Here is a 22,658-nt window from a genome sequence, read left to right as displayed (position 1 = left end):
GAGCCACTGCTTTACAGGAAATACGTTTCCATCCAAAAAAAAAAAAAAAAAAAAAAAAAAAAAAAAACTCGAGGTTTTCTCCCACTAAATATTTTACAGCCTCACCTCAAAGATGAAGTGTAAAAGTTAATAATCGTTGCTACTCAAGATAATTACCGCCAATATTTTCTCTCAAGTGTCCTTTTTAGTATTGCTGCATGTAGTATTACTGCATTTCTATGCAGTTTTTCCAAGTTCAGATGAGCATGAATGAGTCCTTTCACACTCTCGTTTTCACTCTTTCTATTGCAACGGTTATTACAACTGATCATATTTCTGTTGCTGTTTTGTCATCAGGTTTCTCCTTATTTTCTCTGTAAAAAGGAGACAGTCAAAATGTGAGTCACGATATTAATATGTGAGTTCAGATGGAAAATGCTTTTAATACCTTTTAATTGCTGCCACCTACATTGCAAAAGAGCTTTCCTGTTTACAATCAAATAATGGAATAATTAAACCCGAAATAAATCTAAAACAATATTTTAAACATTTAGCTTGAAATCATCTTTGCAGAGAATGAAACAAAAGGCAGTAAAAGATGACACTCAAGGAGCCTGGAGAACTTTTCCTGAAGACTAATTAAAGAAATTACAAGAAAGCTGCCCAAGAGAGTTCAGTCTGTGTTGAGGAAAAAAAGTGATCATACCAAATATTGACATTCTTTCAAGCTGATTAGAACTGTGCAACCTCTGTTTTTGCCTTATATACTGTATTTACATTTATGTTTGTATGCTTCAATAAATTGCTTCACCTATTTCTCATTTTCCTACAAAAATATATAGAAACGAGGGCTAGCTCAAGGCTTTTGCACAGTGCTGTGTATTTTTTATTACTTAAAAAAAAGGTACACTTTTATTCTTTAGTTCCTTCTGCTTCCTATATGTAACAAAATGATTACAGTCAGTAAGTCAACACTCAAACACCATGATTCATATACAAAGAATTTGTTTAATATAAAACATTTTCTACAAGCTTACAAAGAGCAATTTTACAACTGTATAAACAGAGAGAAGTTAAACAGGTTAAAATAAAAGAATATAATGTATATATGATCCACTATTGTTACTAAGGCTGAAATATATGATAACAAAATGGAGCTGACCCTTCAAAGTTGTACAGAAATATGGTATATAACGGATCAGTCTCTATCGTTTCGCTTAAATTACAGTTACTGAAGATTTATTGTTCTTGTTCTTGATGTCTACAGATTATGCTTAAACTTTAAGTGGCTTCAGGGCAGCATGATCACTCTCCATTGTGGCCTCTCATGTCTCTTCTTATGATGTCATTCACTGGAAAACATTGAAAAGAGTGATTAAGAACTTTTATATTTACAGCAAAAATGCAAGTTGAGCAGCTTATTTCTATTATTCTTAAATGCTACATAGAATGTATATTTTTTTGTATTTTTAAGGCCCAGTTGCAAAGATTTAAATTCTTAAAACCTCAAGTTTTGATCTGAAGGGTGAGAAGATTGTGCCTTATTTGTTCCCACCAGCAGGTGTTGCCATAGTCAGACTTTTTGGGGCAGTTTATGCTTTTTATTAAAGGTCGATAGTAGAGAATAACAGTAAAGGATGGGGAGTTGTGGGAAATACAACAAAAGACCTCAACTAGACTTGAACTTGAAAGGATGTTGTGGGTTGTGGTTTGCACTCTGGAGGCCTCAGCCATCAGTCCTCCCCAAAAATGTTCTAATTTTAAGCATAAATCAGTCTAATCGTGACTTTCATGGCTGCAGTTATACTTACGTCCACTAGATCTCTCTGTTATGCAACATGGGTTTATCGACACTTATCAATGATTTCAGGATGTTACATCCTTACATCTGATAGAAACAGCATCCAAATGTAAAGTCTACATCAGAGATAAGAACAAAGTGCTTTTATTTATTTTTTTAACCATGGATGTAAATGTATTTGCCTATACCATGTACTTCCTGTATCTTCCCTCAACTACGGATGTGCAAACATAAACACTCTTCCACAGCAAACCAGGTCAGGTTGCTTCAAAGCGGTGCCACTGCTTGTTTCCCCATTCATTATCTACAAACACAGGTAAAACTCTCAGGAAAGTGCTTTGGGTCATACCAAGTTTCAAGTGAGCCCGTGATACTTTAACAAGCGTGTGTGCTTGCATGAGTGTGTGAAGTGAGACAGTGAAAGTAAGACTGAAACAGACAGGAAAGTGGAGAGAAAGGCCCTAAAGAAAACCACAACGCAGGATTTGCAAGCATACAGTTGCAATACGCTTGTATGCACTGCAAATTGGACCACAAACACAAGGCTTCAGTATTTCACCTAACTGTTGCACCTTGTATGCACTTTTTTAATAATGTGTTTATATCACAGTGGTTACACTTGGAGGTGGGGGTGAAGAGCATGACAAAGGATCATTACATTTATAAACACAATAACAGCAAACATTTTTGTTCAGTCTCTTCCCAAAGTATGGCTGACTTATCTGTGCGCAAATATGTAAAACAAACAAACAAAAAAACTACATATATAAAGATTCAGAAAGGATTAAACTTTGCCAACATTCCAGGGTGAAGTGGGAATTCTCGATGGGAAGGTTAAAAAAAACTGTCAGGCACAATTCCGTGGTGGAAAAATGTCAGGAGGATTTCAAGCATTCAAGCATTCAAACAGTACATAACATTATACTCACCATCCTCCAGATAGGCATAACTGAGGTTCTCTTGTTTGATCATGATTTTCTCTGGAGCTCGTTCCTCATGGTTTCCTCTAGCAGGGGCGATCTGGGCCAGAGGCTGCCCACCTGGGTCCACCCGGCTTCCAACCTTTGCCTGGACTTGATTTTGAATGTATCTCAGAGGTGGCGACTTTCCTAGTGGTAGTGCTGTCTGCATGTAACCATGATTCCTTGACATTGAATAAGGGTCAAACGAATCACCAACCTGTGGACCTTCACCCAATTTGGGCACAGGGGTCCTGGCACTGACACACTGGCTGGGAGCGGAGGCTGGATGCGGAGCCATTGGGGAACCACCCAGTAGAGCGCTACTGCAGTTGCTGTAACGCTGATTCCCAGTGTGGTACAGCACTGGGTTGTTGACCAGAGTGCCAGGTCTTGACTGGTAATAGACTGGTTGATCATCCAGTTGATCTGGGGTTAACATGTGGGCTCGGGGGTCTACAGAGGTTAGATGGTAAAGTGTTGAGGAAACATTCAAGGCTTGAAGGTTGTTGTCTTGCTCCAGGGGACAGTACAGTGACTTCATTGACATGCCAGAGAGAGACTGATTATTTGAATAGGCATAAGAATTCAGCTGGTAGTCATCCAGTGGTTCTGCTTTAATGGCTGAAAAATAAAAACAATTATTATTAGATTTTTCAGAGAGTGAGAGAACAATCCAGGTCTGTCACTAGACTGGTATAAACAAACAGCCACAGTCATCTTACTTTGCATGTTAGCACGCTAACATTCGCTGATTAGTACTTACTTTCCTATTTACAGAGTAAACATAAGGATGATGTAAATGCCAGTAGTTTTTGCAGGTATTGTGTTATTAGACAAGGTGAAACCAAGTTTACTGGAAACTGTTCGCTTGAGACTTTAAATACAGTATATTAACTGAAATGTCACAGCAATTCAGCTAGTATAAACTGGGAAGAAGATATTTACAAAAGGAATATTAATTCAAGCGTATTTAGAAGCTCTCGAGTTATTTCAGTGATTATGTGACCTATAGAAACAAGTCATTGCATCTCCAGTCATCTTTAGGAGGTCTGGTAATAGTAAACACATGTAGGTTTCATAACCAGTGGCTGGAGTATAAATCAGTGAAGATCGAAATGGCTTTAAATTGTCAGCTGCAATAATGTTACGCTTCTTTCTCTACTCCTTAACAATGTTGCCTCACTTCACCTAAAAGCTATAAATATATATCTATATATATATATTGACCCAAACCAATAAACTAAAAGCCTTTTTTTGAAATGAGCCAAAGTGTGTCGGCGCTTTAATGTGAGTATCACATGTAGGCGTTAAAAAGGAAAACGATTTTTCCCTTTGAGAAGATGTAAGATTTGCCCCCAACCCCTACGCAGTCTCTGTTGTGGCTGCAGTGTCAGCGTGCTGCTATAACTGACTGATTAACTTCTGATTTCTGATAAAACTGCAAAACAGGAGTGTTAAATCAGAAGTTTGTAACTGCATTAATCTACTTTTGGGGTTAAAATTTTAGAACAGTCAGATTTAATCTGACTAAAGTTTTGCAATTTCCTGTAACTATTCTGTTGCTTTTTCTCATTGCTGATGGATGACTTAGCACACATTTACCTCCTTTAGCAACATCAAAGTCAGTTTATGGTTTTTTTTATGGTGTTTTTTTGTCATTATTTGCTAGCATAACTTATGTAGTGCTATAATACAATATATCTCTCCCGCAGAAAGATATCTGACAGATTACTATTATTAATGTTATTTCAACAGCTGTAACAGAAGAATTTCCCCAAAATGGGATTAATATAGTATTTTACTTCACATGCAGGGTTACGTTATGCTGACAAGGTAATAATAAGATTTCCAGTGCTGACATTCCCATTCAAATCCAGGCTGGGAAATGTTGACACTTGAATCACCTTCCTATTTCTCAAACATAGGAGGTACGCCTGTTTTCTCCGTAATAACAGAGCTGAGATGACTAAGAGATATACACCTCTCATAGGAGTGTAGACGAAGTGCTGAGGCTGACTGCGTTTCTTTTTCCCATTGATGACGCAGAAGTTGACTTTGGCCGGCTGGCAAATGCTCCGGTCTCGATATGGAGGGACTTCAACAAACAGCATGTTCTATTGATAGAATGAGAAAAAAGGTCATGAGTCAGCTGGCAGAAATCTCTACCTGTCAGGCCAAAATTAGTACAAGAAATAACACTTTTATGATATGATGATATGCGATTAGCACATTCATGTAGTCAGCAAACTGAAGACACAGGCTTTACATTTTGATTTCTGTTTTGCACTCGTGTGAGCATGTACAGTTACCAGACAAATGACTTTAGCATGCATCTTACAAAATGTACATCATAGTTTATGTGTCAGTAAAAAGGAAGTTAACTTACAGCTTGAGTTTTATCTCTGTCCACAGTGGCCTCCACTTCCCAGATCTGCTGTCCATCTGAAATTAAAAGGAATAGAGTTTTGCAGGTTTGAGTCCCATTTTGGAAAATACATGTTATGGGCTTTTTTCTTTTTCTTTCTTTTTTTTTTTTTTTTTAGCACAGCTTAATTTAGCATAAGGGCTAAACAGCTTGGTCTACTCTGCCTGACTGCGTCACTAAGACTCTAAAGCTCAGTAAATAGCGTTTTATATTTGATTTGCTTAATTCGAAAGAGTTGTGGTTTATGTGCTGGACTATTTTATGGCTTTGGAGGTGGCTGGCAGATATTGCTACCATCTTACTCATCTTACTACAAGCTCACAAGCTGCTGACAGTAGTTTTATTTTTTACCACAAAATTATATGTGGTGGTGGAGTGGCAAAGAATCCTGTAGAAACCAAAGATGTAGCAAAAAACCAAACAATTACTACAAGTTTAATCAGCTGGAAACACTAATTCAAGCAATCAGATGATATGTCATGTCTTTAATTTACAGTACAGTAAGCACATTTGTCACAGACAGTGGAAAACAGGGTTCTCTTTTATGTCTGGTTTAGTGTTTCATTCCCATCTAAAGTTTTTACCTGCTGTTTCTGCTTTCTACCCACACAGTGAAAAACACAAAGCCTCTGCTCTGGGTCTGAGTCTTTATCAGTCTGTCTAACCACATCCTGTTGCATAAAACCCCACGCCAAGCAACAAGGAGGCTTAACATGCTTTCAGTTGTACCCATCTTTCTCTCAAACTATGTAACCCTACAATTTTGTGTGGGCAGAACAAGCAGTGACGAGGTGAGAAATTTCCATTTAGAAGTAAATAAAAGTTGCTACTGCCAGCAAAACAGTAAATGTTTAAGTTAATGGTTAATTTTATCAAAGGTAGATGTGGGGGCTGGAGGAAGAAGTGCGTCACTGAGCGTTGAGTTATCCTGGGTGATATGCAAATAATCTAAAAATACAAATACTGCACGTGTACATGGACACACGCAAGTAGGTTACTGGGAGACCAACACAGGCTCAATTTTAAATCCTCAAAAAAAAGAAAAATCTGAAAAAAAGTTTGAAATCACAAGTGAACACACATGTCAACAATCCTTCTAATTACATAATTATGGACTGTAGATAAAAGATCGAAATAGCCACAGTGATGCCACACATTAGTTTGTAAACTTTCAGTTTGTTGTTCTGGCCTCACTAATTTATTTTTTAAGCATAAGGGACTATATTTGAACAAGAGGATACAGTGAAAGTTAGCAGCTAGGGCTAATATGTTTGGCTAACAAGGTGCATCATTAAATCCATTATAACTGTACTAATGTGCATCTTTTTCATTTTGTTTTTCAGTTTTAGCTCAAAGCTATTAATATTGATTTTATTTAAGTAATAAAATTAGCAATTAGAGGTTTGTGGTTTTTATACTTTTATACTTTGGAGACAATCCCGTTTACTTCTTTGTCTCCTCCATATTTTTATGCCCTTAATAACACTTATAATACTTAAAGTGGGTTACATAAAGCCCCAGTCTCCCAGTACTGTTATCACCTACTGTTTATGGTTTTTCTTCTTTAAAGCAGCACATTATAAATATTTGGATTTAAAGAGAGACTTGCTTTAGTAGTCAGCCTCGAAGGCACAACTTGAGGAACTGCAGTTTTTGGCACTTTTGTCTTAGCTTGGGAATAATTCTGCATTTTAAATAAAATTCACGTAACATTTGTGTGTTTTTACAGTAATTACAAAGGGTATGGACTATTACCCCCAACATTAGGCTTTGTAAACCCAACTTATTGAACTTTTCTTTGAGTGGCTGTCCTGACACGTTTTAAAGATCAGCGATTAACAACAGAAATATGATGTTTTGATGAGCTTTACTGAGATTTTTTTTTTGTTTCTTTCTGAGTCTTTAACCTGTGACGTACCATAATATCACATATGAGGGCTTCAACCTCTTAGTCTAAAAGTGAAGTTCCTTTGAGCATGGTTGCAAAAACAAGTTAGTCCCTATAGACCTCTGTGTTAAAATGTTAAAAATTTACCGGGGAAATAAAATAAAGTCATAAGTACCATACCAATTATTAGTCACCTATTTAAACATTATGTAACATGTCTCTTTCTTGTAAATGAGACACTGACTATCAATGGGATAACCTGTATAAATAAAGGTTAAAAAAATAATAATAACAACAAAATAACAAAATTGTTAAGCCTTGATGCTAACTGGCTACATGTGGTAACTGCTGGCTCAAGCTCCCCTTCAGTAAACAATGTGCAGTGTAGCACAGGGGCTACATCTACCTTTTACAATCTACCAATACAATTCTTTGGGTGGCTCTTCTACAGTAGCTTTCAAAGAAGACTTTAGAAGATTCATTCCACCAAAGGCAGACATTTATGATTAAAAAAATGCTCCTCACCTTGTGTCTTCTCTGAGAATATCACCTTTGAGTCAGATGTGAAATTCTGTCCAGTAAGGACCATTTGTTGACCACCGAGAACAGAGCATTGGTCCAGGTCCTGCCTCTCGACTGCAGGGAGCTCCTGAGCTGAACGCTGAGCTGTGAAGACATGAGCAGCTTTATTGCCAGTGTAACACTAGAGTATACTGTATAGTGGGATCAAATCCAAGGCAGTTGCACTATTGACCATTATAGACTAAAGAGCATTCACATTAAGGCTAGTAATTAAGGCTTTTTTCTGAGCAGCCAGCAATACATCTACAAGTGGCAGTTATGTGGCAATGTTAAATAATATAAACCAACATGTTTGCCAACATTTGCTAACATCAACCACCAAAACCTAATGAGAAAGAATGTAAATACAAAAATACAGAGCAGCCGATAAAGCTACAGTGACTCTCATGATCAAGCAGAAAGAAAGAAAAAGCTCATATGCAATAAAATACTTCTTACAGCATTCAATAGGATGAGAGGCCACTTGAAGAGACACGAGCTGGCCTCCAGGTTGAGGAATGTGGACGCGAAAGACCAAGCGCACGCGTGTGTTTTTTCGTCCAATATCAGTCTCTCCATTTCTTAGTTCAATGTCAGCATTTCTCAGCTTCAAGATTCCAACGCAGTCAATCCTTTATCATGAAAGAGAAGAAATATGACATAAAATCAGTGCTGAAATGATTTTCCATCGTATTTCTTAAAAAACGAAACAAAAAAAACTTGTCCTTCACAGTCCACCCAGACTGTCTTTTTTCACATTTAACTGATGCAATCTCTGCTATTTCAAATGTTCAGTCAGTAAAAAGCTCATTTTTTTTAAGCAGCCAAAGTAGTGATCTCTGGCATTTTCATAGAAAAAGAAACTTCTTTGATTTTGTTTGCTATTTGCTGTTGTGACTCATCATATGTCACGTTCATCAAACCATGTTTGGTTGCTGCTGCAAACACCCAGAGTTTGCTAGGTCTTTCTTGGAAAAACTCTCTGGCACACAGGAAGTGGTGCATTTTATGTATCAGTTGTCAGCAGCAGCAGCAGCATTTTTGGAGGGAAAAAGATGAAAACCTTGTGGTTGTCATGAGCAGCTATAGCTTGTAGTATTTAAAGATTTAGCACAGTGGAAAATCAAAAGAAAACACATGACGACTCACGTTGCTGTATCTCCACTCTGAGTCTTAAAGTGCTAAATCACCTCAGTGGTCTCTCTTGGTTGAAAAACACAAGGTCACATGTGAACGACTTGTGGTGAAATGTTGACACATACTCTAGGCATCTGTATATATGATTGAGAATCCCCTTGGGATTAGTTTTACTCACACAACTCTCATGTGGCTCTTTGGCTCCAGAGGGATCTCCAACACTTTAGTGCCATTGATCATCCTCTCCATGCTGGGTGTGGTAACGGTCTTCCCGGTGATGCGGTGGACCTGGTAGAAGGCGTGGGGTTTCAGGAGCCTCTCATCGGCTGTTCCAATGAAGACCTGCAGCGCCAGTGCGGATGTGCCTTGGTAGCCACGGAGCTGGTGAAAGCAACAAGGGCAGTTAAAATATATGCTTCGTGCTGAACTAAATCAACTTTGAGATCATAAAAGTCCATGCCTTTTGAGAAAACATTTACACCACACAATAAATCTCTTGTGTCTGTGGGAAAGATTTCACATGCAAACTGGCAAAGCCAGAACACTGCTTTGCATAATCCATTTGTGTAGCATGACTGGGAAAACTGGTAATGGAGGCGCATTTTTTTACTTTCCAGAAACAGTAAATAAAGGACACCATGCACTGACATTTATATGCTCTTTTTGTGGGCTCTTGATTTGTAATTATAACTGTGTTTATTTGAGCAGATTGAATCAATCCATGTCTAAATAATCACACATGCATTGTGGAAGCACTGACATGTTATGGGACTTCTATATTTGCATGAGTATCAGCTTTACACAAAGACGTTTATCAGGAAATATCACCCCAACATTTACAATCTCCCACTCCCTCTCTCTGGTACAACTACCACGCGTTCTTTTCCTCTCCTTTCTTGTATCTACATATGAATCCCCACACCTGAACCTCCGGGTGCCCTCCATTTGGTGTCTTGACAGCTCCTCGGCTGCCCTCGGTCTCATAGTGAGCTCTGTGATGCGATCTGGGCTGTTGTTGGATCAGTAGCTCATACTGGCCATTCTGACTGGGCAATGACCACTCTAAAGATGGAAGTGGAGCCAAGGCAAGACCACTGGAAGAACGACAGAGTTCAAAAAAGAGAAGTTTAGATTTCAAAAATCAAAATGAACCTTGTACCATAGTACCCAAGCTTATTAAAACTCATTAAAAACGACACATATTTCTTGTAAGTGATAAATTAAGACAAACATAACACCTGAATGCGGATCGTCCACTATGATGGAGTGAATGAGAAGGAGGCCACACAGTTGGGAGCATGTAGAAGGTCTCAGGTTTGATCTCAGCTCCGCCCCTACTCATCTTTTCTTGCTCAATAGCCCAGTCGTAACCCTCGCCATACACACAGTCCTGTATTTTGGCCCTTCCTGGACTGCTATTCAGAATCTCATCCAGGCCAGAGGTTGTGGTCTGAACTTGAGGGTGAAACTCAGCTTGAGCCTGGTATTGGTGCAAGTAGTAGGACCCCTGCTGATCGTGGGGTGATGGGATGGGACTAGGACTCCGGGAGCGCTGCTTGACAGGAGTGCCCTCCTGACTAGAGTGGGTCTGACCGTAGAAGCGTTTGCCTCGCTGTGGCGAGACAGACCGGGAACGCTGATGGGGGAGTGGTGAAGCAGAACGATTCTGTGGTTGGAGATAGGTCTCATCCGTGATGCTGTTTCGAGGTGAGGCTCCTGGAGAGGAGTGAGTAGAGGACGTATGGATGCCCTGCAGGCTTGAGCAGAGGTCCAAGGGATTCAAGCCCATACCACAGCTGCCTACATTAGACGGTGACACACACGGAGAGGCCAAGGGAGAGTAAGTATCTGCTCCCCAGCCTGTGGAAGAATTACTGCTGGCAGGGCTAACGCACTCTCTGTAGGATCCCCGGGCTTTAGAGACAGGACTTGGCTCTAGGGTTTGTGAGCTGAGAGAGTCACCAGATGGAGTGATCTCAATCCTGGGGCTGGGAGCAGGGATACCGACTCGTGATGTCAGCCCCATGGTGTCAAACACAGCTCCTGATAGGTTTCCTGCGTTGGTGCTGTGAGAGGAGGTGTCGTGGTTAGAAGTTGGTGGGTTGGAGGTGGAGATGTATGGATCTTGAGGCTGGACCACCAGTAGAGGAGGCTGACTGTCATTGTCAAGGAGACCACCAGTGTCATCTGTCACTGATCAAAGAAAGGACACATTTTAGCACACAGGCCAGAATATCTGATTACTAAACTACTGCTCTTACCACGTGGTAACTTAAAGTCGACTTAAAGATAGTCAGTGTTTCAAATATAAAGTAACACACTTCTTTTAAATCCTTGCATCTGTATGATATCCATGCGAGAAGATTAATGATTAATATGGTCACCTCAAGTACATGGCTCTGGCTTCAGCACAGAGCCTAACCGGTTTCCGGTTTTAAACACTTTGACGTTCAAAACATGCTTGAACAATATTTTCTCTTAATAAAAATCTATAAATTTGAGAATATGCCAATGTTGGGGATGCCAGAGCTGGTTTTGCGTTTCCTCTCCCCAGTAAAGCTATTACTATCATACTGAACAAGTGTTGGTTTTAGTCAGGATGCCAAAAATGAAGAGGCTTGCAGATACAAATTCAAAAAAAAATCCCATTCATGGTACTATGAGGATCGCTTGATTTTGAATCTACTTAACTATAATCTGTCGCACTCATGTTTACTTTTCATTATGAAATAGAAAAAAGGGTCTTGGTAGCCCTCTTGATCTTAGATTAAAAACAAAAGGATGATGATTATCGATCAGTGTATAATAATATCAAGGTCTGGGAGCTAAATTTTCATAAAAATAAAACACAACACAGTAATTACAGACACATCCCCAGCCGAGAAAACGTGGGCTAGCGGCAATAAGATCATGAAATGCCTTTAAAAAAATAAATAAATAATAAGATACTATGTTTGGAAAAATGCATATGCAATTTATGTATACACACCTTTATCACAGCCAACAGAAAAATCAGGTTGATTATACAGAAAAAGGTCCGAAAAGTCTAACTCCTCCTGGTTTATGTCTTGGCCCAGGCCCTCGGTGAGCCCCAAACCTCCAGAAGTCATCTCCAGCTCGGAATAAACAAGTTTAAATCCCGACGAACGTAACTGTTGTAATAGCTTTTGTTCAAATAAATCGTCACTTTAATTAAGGCGCAGCGTGGATAATTAACGCAACGGACGAAGTTACAGTACTTCTCAGATGCGTTCAAAACATTAGAAACTGCGGAAATAAAGCATCTAACTGAGCGAGGTGAAAAAAAAACGAGCGGTGTCAGACGCTTCCTGTCACTGCTGATGATGACAAGCAGGCAGGAGGTGCAGACCTGTGTTTGTGTGTGTGTGTGGGTGTGTGTGTGAGTGAGAGTGTGAGTGTGCGCAACTTCCAAAACACAGGCCTCATCTCTTCCTGTGTACGTTAGGTAGGCTGATTTTTTTCTAAGATATAAAATCTATAACGTCTGCTGATATCAAATGATAAAAGTCGGATTATTTTTTGCACATTTTTTCTTTTCTTAAATTTACCTTTTATTGCTTTGTATTCGACCTAGTTATTTTTTTTTCGGAGACAAAAGATTTTATTCAACTGAGCACCATAAAATTTACGACTGACACACCTCTTTAATCCCGACCTGATTTTGTTCTTATGTGCAGCTACCATCAAATATGTGGAATATGAAATAACATATCGATTTTCTTTGTCGCAGAAATCTGTGAGAATTAGACGATTCGCCATGTCCTAGCCCCAATAAAATCGTACTTACAATCTCTGGCCAGTAGGTGGCCGTATTGCACAATTACCGCCAACACCCATTTTTTTTAAAATTGCTGTTCAAGTTAACATAACTTTGAGAAGTTCATATATATATTGCTTGCTGCACTCTGACATAAACTTACTGTAGTTGTGGTTTTGACAGCTCTACTTCCTGTTATAAAGCAGGTGAACATTTAGCAACCACATTTCACACCTTACTCGATATAAGGTTTCTCTCATTCATTAAGCTCATTTCTAGCTCATAAATTCTAGTCTTACACTCCCCTAAAGTACTTTATCATTCACATATAAATAAAAATCAGAACAATCCTTCTTTATCATATTTTGACCCTCAGTTCATCCATGTGCCCTCTCCTTAAGGGCATCTTTCCTTTATGCTTCCCAAACAGAGGCTTTGAGCAGCAGGTGGGTGGGGCTGTTTTTTTTTTTTTTTTCACAGCCAGAGCTCTGTGCCGGAGATGACCATATAAGGAACCCCTCCTTTCTCCTCCTCCTCCTCGTCCATGACATCATACAGCGCCGAGGGCGTTAAAAAGCTTTTAAAGAATGGCATTACGGACCTGCAGCCGCATCTTGGCTCTATAGCTCAGTGGTTAGAGCACTGGTCTTGTAAACCAGGGGTCGTGAGTTCGATCCTCACTAGGGCCTGCACTTGCGCAATTTATGTTTCTTGGAGGAACAATTGTCCTTCATCGCGTTCTCTATTGCGTAATCTAGGTCGCTGTGAAAAGTAATGATAAGACCAGTTATGTGAACTGATTACATAAGTAGTTAAAATGTGTCATTTGAACCAATCTCAAAAAGAAACAGCTCTTGTGAATTTTTAATGCTACACTCAGTCACAGAAATATTGTGTTTTTCTTTACATGCAGAGATTTATAGAAAGAATTGTCACGAAAATTACATAAAGAAAGTAAGATTTTGTTTTTTTAAGGTATTCTACTTTCATCAGTTCTCCTGAGTACTGAGACTGTTGAGCAGAGTAACCATTTCAGGTTTACCTATCGAAATCACCTGAGGTCACATGTAAGTTGTTTGCGCACATGGCACTTGTGAAAATAATTAATCAAAAAGTGAAGCGATGTGTATGGATTTTTTTTTTAATGTAAGAAACTCCTCCTGTAATCACCCTTCTCGGTCCAGAAAGCGTCCTCACATGAGATCTCTAGTCCCAGCAATCGGTGGAATATGAACTCAGATCCTTATTCTTGAGTAAAAAGTATTTACAGAAAGTAGCATAAGTATGTATGAGATCATGAGCCAAAACGAGGGATCACGAGGGATGATTAATAATGTTTTGGGTTTTTTTCGTGCGTGCACGTGTGAAATATTAAGTAGTTTTACATATTTTGTACTTTAAGTAGTTATTTAAAATGAAACCACCTGGGAGGTCGTCATCAGTATTTGCTGAAGCTGCTCAAGACTCATAAAGTGACGAAAGACCCTGACCAGATGGAGGTTTTTACTGAGGAGCTGCCAAACCAAAAACAGTTTTCATTTTTAAGAGTGCTTTGTACTTTGTTTTATGTCAAACATTGACCTGAAAACTAAGTAGATCTGTCAAATAAATGCACTGAGTACAACACAGGATATGTAAGTCCAGGATCTTTATTTTATTTTATTCAAGATCTTGTGGTGTAATACTGAAAATCTGATGTTACTTCAGGGCTTTGTTTATTGATTGATTGTTGATTAAGCGGTTTTTTTTTTATTGATCCCTGGATAGGCAAGCTCATTCTGTCTTTGTTTAACCCATCTGAAATACTTAAAAACAGTGGGGGGAAAACAGGGACTAAAACAGTGCTTAAATCACTTCACTTGATCTTTTATTATAATTATTAAGTTCAGTTATAATTTCATAATTTACTTTCATAACACTAGAAATCCCACAGAAACATCAGACTGTGGGATTGTGTAACATGTTTTTCACATTGTGCATTTGAGGAATCCATCATTTTAATGGCAGGGGCGGAGCAAAAGGATGAAAAACAATAAGTTTTGTTAGTTTTGAAAGATGCACTCCCCCTCATGTACCTCATAGTGGTTTGGTCCATTGCCTACTATTACCTAACTTTTACTTTACAAACTGTAAACAAAGGATATGTGAGACACTGCTATGTACTTGTACCACTCAGTAAAAGCAAACACATTTACTGTCACAAACACACTTTTGTTATTAGCTTCTTGACCTTGATGTTAAATCTTGTGCTTCAGTGCAGATGCTACATTATTGTCTCTTAATGCATGTTTATGGAGTTATAAGACCACCATAACTCACTAAATTCTCAACCAGCTGAAAGTGATTTCATTTTCATGTTCACAGCTGTGAATTACTGCTTTACCTAAAAAGCGAATCTTTGCAAGGTGGGAGAAAAGAAAAACATGTAAACTCCACAAAGAAGGTGTGTTTAAAGATATGTTTATTTTATACATTTGTTTCCATGAATAAAATATGTCTCTTCAAAAAACAATGTACAATCTTACAATCTTGCAATATTATAATTGCGCTTTATATATACAATGAAACATAAAAACATAACCCATATATCAATATATATATATATGTATATATATATATATTTATGTATATATATATATATATATATCTAAACACACACAATAAAAAGCATAACAAAATACTTGGACTACATTCTACATGTCTGAGATCGAAGATTTGAGGACAGCTGCCTTGGTACAATATTCAGTTTGTACATAACAACTGGTACTTTGGTCAGTCATTAACAGTCATAGTTTTAAATATGTCTGAGGTATTTGTGGTAAGATTAGAGTTATAATAATTGTTGTTTTGTATTTTATTTACAGAGCAGCAATGCAGGGAGTCACTGGACCATTGGGACAGGCAACAGAGTTATCACCTTTCTGTTGCTCAGTCCGGAAGAGCTGAATGTAGAGCCTGGAAGGGAAGAAAAGATCAATTAGGGCTCTTCTGAACTTGATGGAAATGGAAATAAAAAATATAATTTGGCAAATCCTACTTGGATGTAAAGTCTGATTTTATGTCTACATCTCTGAATCTCAACATGTGTGTTTCTGTTTGTTTTGGCTGCAACTCACTGCCTGCAAGTGAGGCATTTAGGGGACATCTGGAAATTGTAGCTCCCAAAAATAACATAGATTACGCTGTGTCCAAACAGGCTCTGCATGAGACTGTTAAAATAAAGCTACAAACAGTAGCCAGCCAGAGTAATTTAGGGAATGTTTGTGCCACTTCCATCTTAACTAACTCCTAAGAAGTCTAGAAATTTAAAATTGCTCTTACTTCATCTCCTGATGAAGGCGACAGGCAGTTCTCTATTGGGAACCAAAAGCCCGGAATGGATGACGTCAAGCGGCTCATTATCTGTTGCCACAATCTCATAGTCTCTGACCAGCTGTAAGAAAGACAAGTAAAAATCAACAACTGTTCAAAGAATGGCATTTGTTGAGGACCAGCTTGAGCTAACCACTTAGGTTTTAGTCACTGATCGTACCCAGCACATGGCCAGTTGCAGCTGCAGCTCTGCCAGCCGTCTGCCAATGCACATCCTCTTTCCAATGCCGAAAGGAACGTGGGCAAAGGGGTTGATGGTGTTGTTCTCCCGCAGCCAGCGCTCAGGTTTGAACTGCTTGCCATCATCAAAGTACTCTTCGTTGGAGCCCAGTGCATGACTGTTAATCATCAACACTGTCTGTGAATGGAGGAAAAAGTATAAGTTTTTGGTTTTGTCACTATTTTACAGATGAACGAAGCAGTACAGTAGATAATGAGACTAAAGCCTGAGAACATGAACAGATTTTCTTTCTAAAACACCTCATTTAGACATCAGTCAAATGTAAATTTTCACAAGAATGTAATCTGCTTATGTCAGGTGTATGACGACTACTGTCTAAGCCACTTACTCCTTTGGGAATAGCATAATCCCCCAACACAGTGTCTTTGTCCAGGGTTCTGCTGGTGAATGGAACTGATGGTGATAACCTGTAGGAATTAGACAAAAAATACACATGAGATTATGACACCGTGACCATACTCATACTACAGTATGTATAAGCTGTTTAACAGGAGATAAACGTATTCCGGCATTGTTCACAGGGTAAAATAAGGTGAGATATAATCTCCAGTTGGGGGGCATGTACAGTACATTCCATGGGTGATGTGGTTATGTTGGTGGACTTAAATGAAATGTTAGACAACTTGTGACTTCAAAAGAAGGAGGAAGAAAGAGAACCTACAAGGGCTAGGAAACAACTTAAATGTGACCACATGGTAGACTTTAAGCTGGTTGTTGCTGGTCATGCCACCACATCTCACGGAGCTTGTTTTTGAGGCAGTCATGCGTGTGAGTTTTCATTCTTAATCTCTCTGTGGTACGAGCCAAAATTATGACGCCACCATTAAGTCTGATTTACGACCAATGACTGCTTAGAAAAAACAAAACAAAACTGATCTTTTAACTGGCGTAATTCATTCATTCGCCAACTGACTTAATAGGAAATGCAGATAGTATTTGTTTTGTTTGTGTGACTCTTGCACCAAACTCGTTTGGATTTCTAAATGTATGTAATTGTATTAACAGAGTATGGTTGGCACTTTTCAGAGAGGAAGGTTAGATACTACACCGCTGCTCATAATATAACTATCAGTGTTAATGTACCTCATAGACTCTTTGAGGCAGGCCTTGAGGTAGGGCATATTCTTGATGTGCTCTCCACTTGGATCCTGGTCGGGAGGCACGATCTCTCTGATCTCCTGCAGCAGCTTCCTCTGGGCGCTGGGATTACGTGACAGGTTGAAAATAACCCACAGCATGCTATTGGCGGTCTGAGAAACGTAAACAGCAAGAAAGAGAGAGAGGAGAGAGACAGAGAGACAGAGATTGAAATAAGGAGGTAGCGAGGAGATGTCTCTAAGTGAGGCAGCTACACTGAGTGCATTCCTCAGTGGGGTCCTGAAAGGAGCTATGGAATGTTTTGGGTTCCTCAAAGGCTCCTCAGTTACATCTACTACATTCATTTTCCGGTTTTGAAGCACTGAAACTGCAGCGCCTGTTTGTTTTAGAGTTTACAAGGTTTTTTTTCTTTAACCACTTGAAGGAAAGTAGGTGAAAGGTTAAAATTAAAAAAGTGAACTCATGCTTGTTCTGTTAAAGTGCAGCTTGCAGTTTTTTGTTTAGCAAAGTGTGACTAAACAGAAAGCTGCAATAGACAGAAATGGCTTTAAAGCTCAGCAGCATTATGTTTCTTTGCCTTCTGCATATAACAGCCCTTAAAAATGGGTAGAAGTGGCCAGCTCTATCAACAAATCACTAATCTGTGAGACTGTTAAAGCCAGTCGAAGGACTTCAGCAGCACTTTTGCGCAAACAGTAGTGCCACCATGTGGTAAGAACTGAGCTGGCAAAAAATGTAAAAGTGTGACATAAAAGAAAAATTCTGGCGACTACAGATTCACTGAAGAGGTTGATAGAAGACTACATCCATTTACATAATAAAAAAGGATTGTTACAAATAAAATTGTTGTGTCTGGGTGACACCACCAGGGGGCCCGATTGTTAAAAAGAATACCAGGACTAAACTTGTCGGACATTAAGTAGCGCCACTGAGTGGCCAGTTATAAAACTACAGTTATGCTACCAGTTCTTAGTTGCTTGAAAGGTAGATTCTACAGGCTAATGTCAGCTGTCAGAAATGCTTTGAGAAGTCAGAATTTCTAGTTAACTGTTAGCTGTGTTCTTTTTCAATCAAATTTATAAGAAATAATGTGTTTGAGTGTATTGAGTTTTAGAGATGTCGGTATGTATTTATGTTTGTTGGACAGAATGTTAGTGTTGTTTTCATACTAAACTGCTGTAATGACCAGACAAATAGGAGAGCGATGTCCATGATTTTAACTACCTCAGTGAGAATTAAATGTATATGTTTGTAGTGTAAAATGTTACTCACTGTCTCAACTCCTCCAATCTGAAGCTCGGTGATGGCCGCATACAGCTCCTTTTTTGAAAGGCTGCTCTGGTGTAAGATGTCACCGATCAAATCATCAGGAGCTCTGGTTGCGTTCCTCTTCAGCTTCTTGTCAATGTAGACTTTTGCTGAGGGAACAAAAACAGGCACGATGTAAACATGCTCATTTTAAAGTCAAATCTCATGTGTTTTGTTTGCACTTAAAAGTTGGTTTTTGGTTGTTACTTTATTTTTTCTGTCATGTTCTCAGCTGCGCTCAGGGAAAATAGTAAAAACAAACATTGTTTGCTCTTGGAGCTCTGTTGGCTTTTGTGCTGGTTTGAAATCACATATAACACACATATTAAAGGCTAACTGTCATGCCTCTTTAATTGTAACTCTAGATGTAAGGATTACATGTGAAGTACATACGAAGTTATTTATATGTAAAACACAAGAATAAGTTTTTTTTTGTTTTTGTTTTCGGGCTATTCTTTGTTACTGTTTTCTGAAAGTGTGTCAGTTGTTTTTTATCCTTTCATAACATGCTATCCATAATCTAACTCGTCTGACTGAAAGACATATATTAAAGACAAGATATTTTGGTGCTGTACTGAAAACTGAATATATAAAAACTCCAATTGTTGGTACAATAAGTGGTTATGTGTGAATATTTGTAAGAGGTTGAAGCAGCATAATCTTCTTTATCACTGTATGCTACTACAAATATTTGGCATATTTCTCCCTCATGGGTCATGCAGTTTACTACAACACTGAGTACCAGAGTGCCAAGTACACAAAACACTGGCACACAGTTCAGATCTCACCGCCACCCACCCACCCACCCTCGTCTGTACTTTCCTATCGATGTTCTTACTGGAACTGAGCTCAGACAAGTGCAAACATTACAGATGAGTGGAGACAAACAGTACCCCATGACAGTAATTACTGCAGGCGGGGGAATCTTAATTTTTTAATTTTGTGGCAAGGCATAAACTCGCACCTGTGCTGAAAATGCGGTCCCATGCTGCGGTGTGGTGCTGCCATGTTTTGGTGTTGAGGCTCTTGTGGAGCTCTACTGGTGTAACCATCATCATGCCAAAGGTGCTCATCATCTACAGAGAAACAGAGCGACAAGAGAAGACAGAGTCAGAGAGAAAAGGGTTGGGAGTCTGATGTAATCCATCGTCACTCGTGCTGAAAGTCTCTGATTCAATTGTTTTCAAAGCTTTTTCTTTACTGTTGCCCCCATTACCCTGAGACCTTTGTAAGCATCTGTTTATTATCTGTTAACGGTATTGGTTTGCCCCAGTAAATCCCAGTGAGAGTGCTAGTCACTGAACTGCTGCATCACTTGGTGAACCTGATGAACTGTGAAGTTTTCACAGGCTCACAGAGAGAGCCAGCTTCAGTCCTACAACTGTCCCCTCTTACAAGTCACAGTGTTCCTATACTCACGGTTTTCACAGCTGTGATGAAGTTCATGGCTTCCTCGTTGACCTTCTCTTGCAGAAGACCAAATCTCTTCCCATAAAGGACGAGACAAATGGCTGTGAGGTGAAAAAGAGCAAAAAGTGAGATTCAGAACACCAGATTTTTGCTTTGAAGAGAGTTTCAGGTCTGCAATGTCTCAAAGTCCTTTTAGTTTATGATTATTTTTTTAACATTACAGGTGACAGAAAACATCATAGCAGAACTCAGGTTGAAATATTGCTTCTATAAATAACCTGGTTGATAGTCACAGATATAATTAGGGTTTTTTCGGTTTTATAATGATTCATTTTGAACCCCACATTCACGTCATTTATCAGAGTTTCCGCGCTTTTTTTTGCCTTACCCGACCTTAAATGTATTATCTGTAAATTATCTGGTTTGCAAACCGTTTAAAGGTAACACCTGATTCTTTAAAGAGTTTCAATTTCCACCTTTTTTGTATTAGACAGTTAACCGAGAAAATGATCGGCAGCTCAATCTATGCTGTAATAAAAATCCCAGTTGTAGCTTTAACGAGTAATCGAATCAAAAATAGTGAACTTACTCTCAAACGACCATTTATTCAATTCGAAGTACAAGTCTTCAATCTTCCCGTTGTTGCTGATGTTTCCAATTCTGCCAACGAAGTCCACCAACACCTGTTTTTACAAGAGGAAAGTGTCAATCATCGATAACTCTAACAAATAAAAGCATATATTCTTTATGTAACAGAGTCTTACCTCGTTTATTTTGCCATCGAGCTTCACCACTTCTGTCGGTTTCATGAGTTTCTGCTGAAATGCGCTCCTCACTCTCTGCCAGTCCTTTCCTTCCCTGCAAAACAAAAGTAAGTGCGTTTTAATTTAAAACATTTGTGCTTCTACTTGCGCCTCAGTCTGCCTCCTGGTGAGTTATTGCCATTTTAGGCACCAATAAAGGAGAAATCGAAAGACCACTTACAGAATTAGGAGTCCGTATGCCTCGTCTCTCAGGTCTCTGTATGCTTTCCAGGGTTTGATTTCCAGCCTCTGAGGGTAATTTCCCTCCTTCCTATAAAGAGCCTCCAGCAAGCAAGGTGCGCCAATGTGCACAGACTCGAAAGACCCCAGCTTCATCCGGAATATCTTGCCAAACTTCTTATGATAATCAACCTTAAAAAAAAAAAGATTCAAGTAGTTATAAAATGTCATGGAAAATACAATTAAAAGTGATTACATCTGTTTTGGTCACTTTTTATTAGATTAAAAAAAATACTTGGAGTGTTTATGGTTATACTGATAATACTGTACCAATGCCTCATGTTGCCTCGTCAAGCCGCCTTTTCTCAGGAGTTCAAACAGACTGCCGACCAGGGGCCAGTTGGTGGGTCCCGGGATCTCGTCCAAACTGTGCGCTCTGAATGCAGCATGAGGACACGGCGCAGCCTCCGCAGCATCCTTCCCCTCCAGCACGCACACCGATGATGTTGGCTTGAAGTGCTGCAGTCCGACAGACTTCTTCTTCAGCAGCTCAACTATCTGAGGAACTTTTTGGATCTGCGCCCTCATCCTCTTTGTATTTATTTATGTTTTACTCAGTTAGTACTCCGATGTTTAACAGCAGCTCTTTTTTCATTACCTAGAGGTTGTTCTAGTTTCTTGGAAAAGTGTTACTCCATACCGCATTATATATACCCCGAGAGTGTTTATTCCTGCCGTGCTCGGAACCAATCAGGGGCCGGTCCTGCATGGTGTGGCCGTCGAGCCCGCCATTCATTTATGGATCCAAGTTGAGAGGATCGTATGACCCCAGATAGACCGAGGAAGTGCCCTGACCCCCCCTCGCTTTATAAATAAACACACAGGCCACTGCGGAGGTGACGCGGTTCGCTTGAACCTGTTTCACAGCGACCCGTGATTGGAAGAACCGAAACTCTGGCAAAGCAAATACTACTGCCACACTTCTGCACCGGGCAAATATTTGACCGATTGCAGCTTGTGTGTTTGCTTTGTTGGTGTTTTGGAGTGTGTGTTCTTTGTGGAGAGGTAAAGAGGTGGTGGGGGTAAGTGGGCATTTAAAGTGCTTTTTTTTGGACCGTTTATTGTACTAATTATATGGGGTAGTTTATATAGTCCAATTAACAGCAGCGCTGAATTGGAGTCGTTATTGCAGGAAAAGTCCCTGCATCCATGGTCGCCCGCTGAAAAATAACATTTAATTCGTAAATTTCCAGATCGTTCTGTAGCCTCTGATGATCAAAATCAAAGTCAGACTTTTCACAGTCTCTGCTTTTTTTCACCACCAACAAGAAGCTCACCAGACACAGGCATGAAAAAACTGATACATTCCTTAGTTTGAAAAATGAAACGAGTTGATGGCGAAATCATCCCCCCCCCCAACTGAATGCCCAAACCCGATGTATACCTGCCTCCAACCTGGCTCCCCAACAGTATTTCGCAGTTCTCAAATGAGGACTGTCCTCACTTGGGCTAAAGCTAATTGGTCCTCACAAAGATAGACATACATGTAGCGCACACACTCAAGTACAGACGCACACGCCGCCCACTCAGAGCTGGCATGACTTAAATAACATGTCCTGGGGCCCCGTGTTGCTGCCCTGTAAAAGTGCTCATTCACAGACTCTCGGGTGGCATCAGAGCAACCTTGAACTCTTAACTGATGTTTGCCGGTTATT

At 39.4% G+C, this 22,658-nt stretch overlaps 2 protein-coding genes and 1 non-coding gene across 3 annotated transcripts; 1 reads left to right on the top strand and 2 right to left on the bottom strand.

The window, feature by feature from the left end:
• Positions 1 to 952: 952 nt before the first annotated feature.
• On the bottom strand, positions 953 to 12,109 carry LOC116319449 (nuclear factor of activated T-cells, cytoplasmic 2-like). The gene is made up of 10 exons (XM_031738789.2): positions 11,743 to 12,109; positions 9,992 to 10,946; positions 9,676 to 9,847; positions 8,932 to 9,134; positions 8,076 to 8,248; positions 7,581 to 7,721; positions 5,129 to 5,184; positions 4,724 to 4,856; positions 2,710 to 3,363; positions 953 to 1,331 (listed from the first exon to the last, which is right to left on the bottom strand). Exons 1-10 carry the CDS (start codon positions 11,861 to 11,863, stop codon positions 1,285 to 1,287), a joined length of 2,655 nt encoding a protein of 884 aa, XP_031594649.1. The 5' UTR covers positions 11,864 to 12,109; the 3' UTR covers positions 953 to 1,284.
• Positions 12,110 to 13,147: 1,038 nt separating this feature from the next.
• trnat-ugu lies at positions 13,148 to 13,220 on the top strand. Its single transcript has one exon. It is a non-coding gene; the product is annotated as a tRNA-Thr (tRNA).
• A 1,757-nt stretch (positions 13,221 to 14,977) lies between these two features.
• Positions 14,978 to 21,733, bottom strand: LOC116319460 (1,25-dihydroxyvitamin D(3) 24-hydroxylase, mitochondrial). The gene is made up of 12 exons (XM_031738800.2): positions 21,274 to 21,733; positions 20,945 to 21,135; positions 20,725 to 20,818; positions 20,550 to 20,643; positions 19,970 to 20,061; positions 19,515 to 19,626; positions 18,515 to 18,660; positions 17,228 to 17,394; positions 16,473 to 16,551; positions 16,064 to 16,261; positions 15,853 to 15,964; positions 14,978 to 15,486 (listed from the first exon to the last, which is right to left on the bottom strand). Exons 1-11 carry the CDS (start codon positions 21,529 to 21,531, stop codon positions 15,854 to 15,856), a joined length of 1,542 nt encoding a protein of 513 aa, XP_031594660.1. The 5' UTR covers positions 21,532 to 21,733; the 3' UTR covers positions 14,978 to 15,486; position 15,853.
• Between the last annotated feature and the right edge of the window lie 925 nt (positions 21,734 to 22,658).

Source organism: Oreochromis aureus, linkage group 5 (genome assembly GCF_013358895.1).
Source record: "Oreochromis aureus strain Israel breed Guangdong linkage group 5, ZZ_aureus, whole genome shotgun sequence".
Classification (NCBI taxonomy): Eukaryota; Metazoa; Chordata; class Actinopteri; order Cichliformes; family Cichlidae; genus Oreochromis; species Oreochromis aureus.
This window is presented reverse-complemented; position numbering and strand designations above follow the sequence as displayed.

Coding starts and splice junctions, on each gene's coding strand:
- LOC116319460 (XM_031738800.2), bottom strand. CDS start 21,531: ATGAGGGCGCAGATCCAAAAAGTTCCTCAGATAGTTGAGCTGCTGAAG. Junction 20,062..20,549: donor GAATAAATGGTCGTTTGAGA/GTAAGTTCACTA, acceptor TTCACCTCACAG/CCATTTGTCTCGTCCTTTAT. Junction 15,965..16,063: donor TGCAACTGGCCATGTGCTGG/GTACGATCAGTG, acceptor TCTTTCTTACAG/CTGGTCAGAGACTATGAGAT.
- LOC116319449 (XM_031738789.2), bottom strand. CDS start 11,863: ATGACTTCTGGAGGTTTGGGGCTCACCGAGGGCCTGGGCCAAGACATA. Junction 9,135..9,675: donor GAGGGCACCCGGAGGTTCAG/GTGTGGGGATTC, acceptor TGCTTTCACCAG/CTCCGTGGCTACCAAGGCAC. Junction 1,332..2,709: donor TTATGCCTATCTGGAGGATG/GTGAGTATAATG, acceptor AATGTTTTCCAG/TGAATGACATCATAAGAAGA.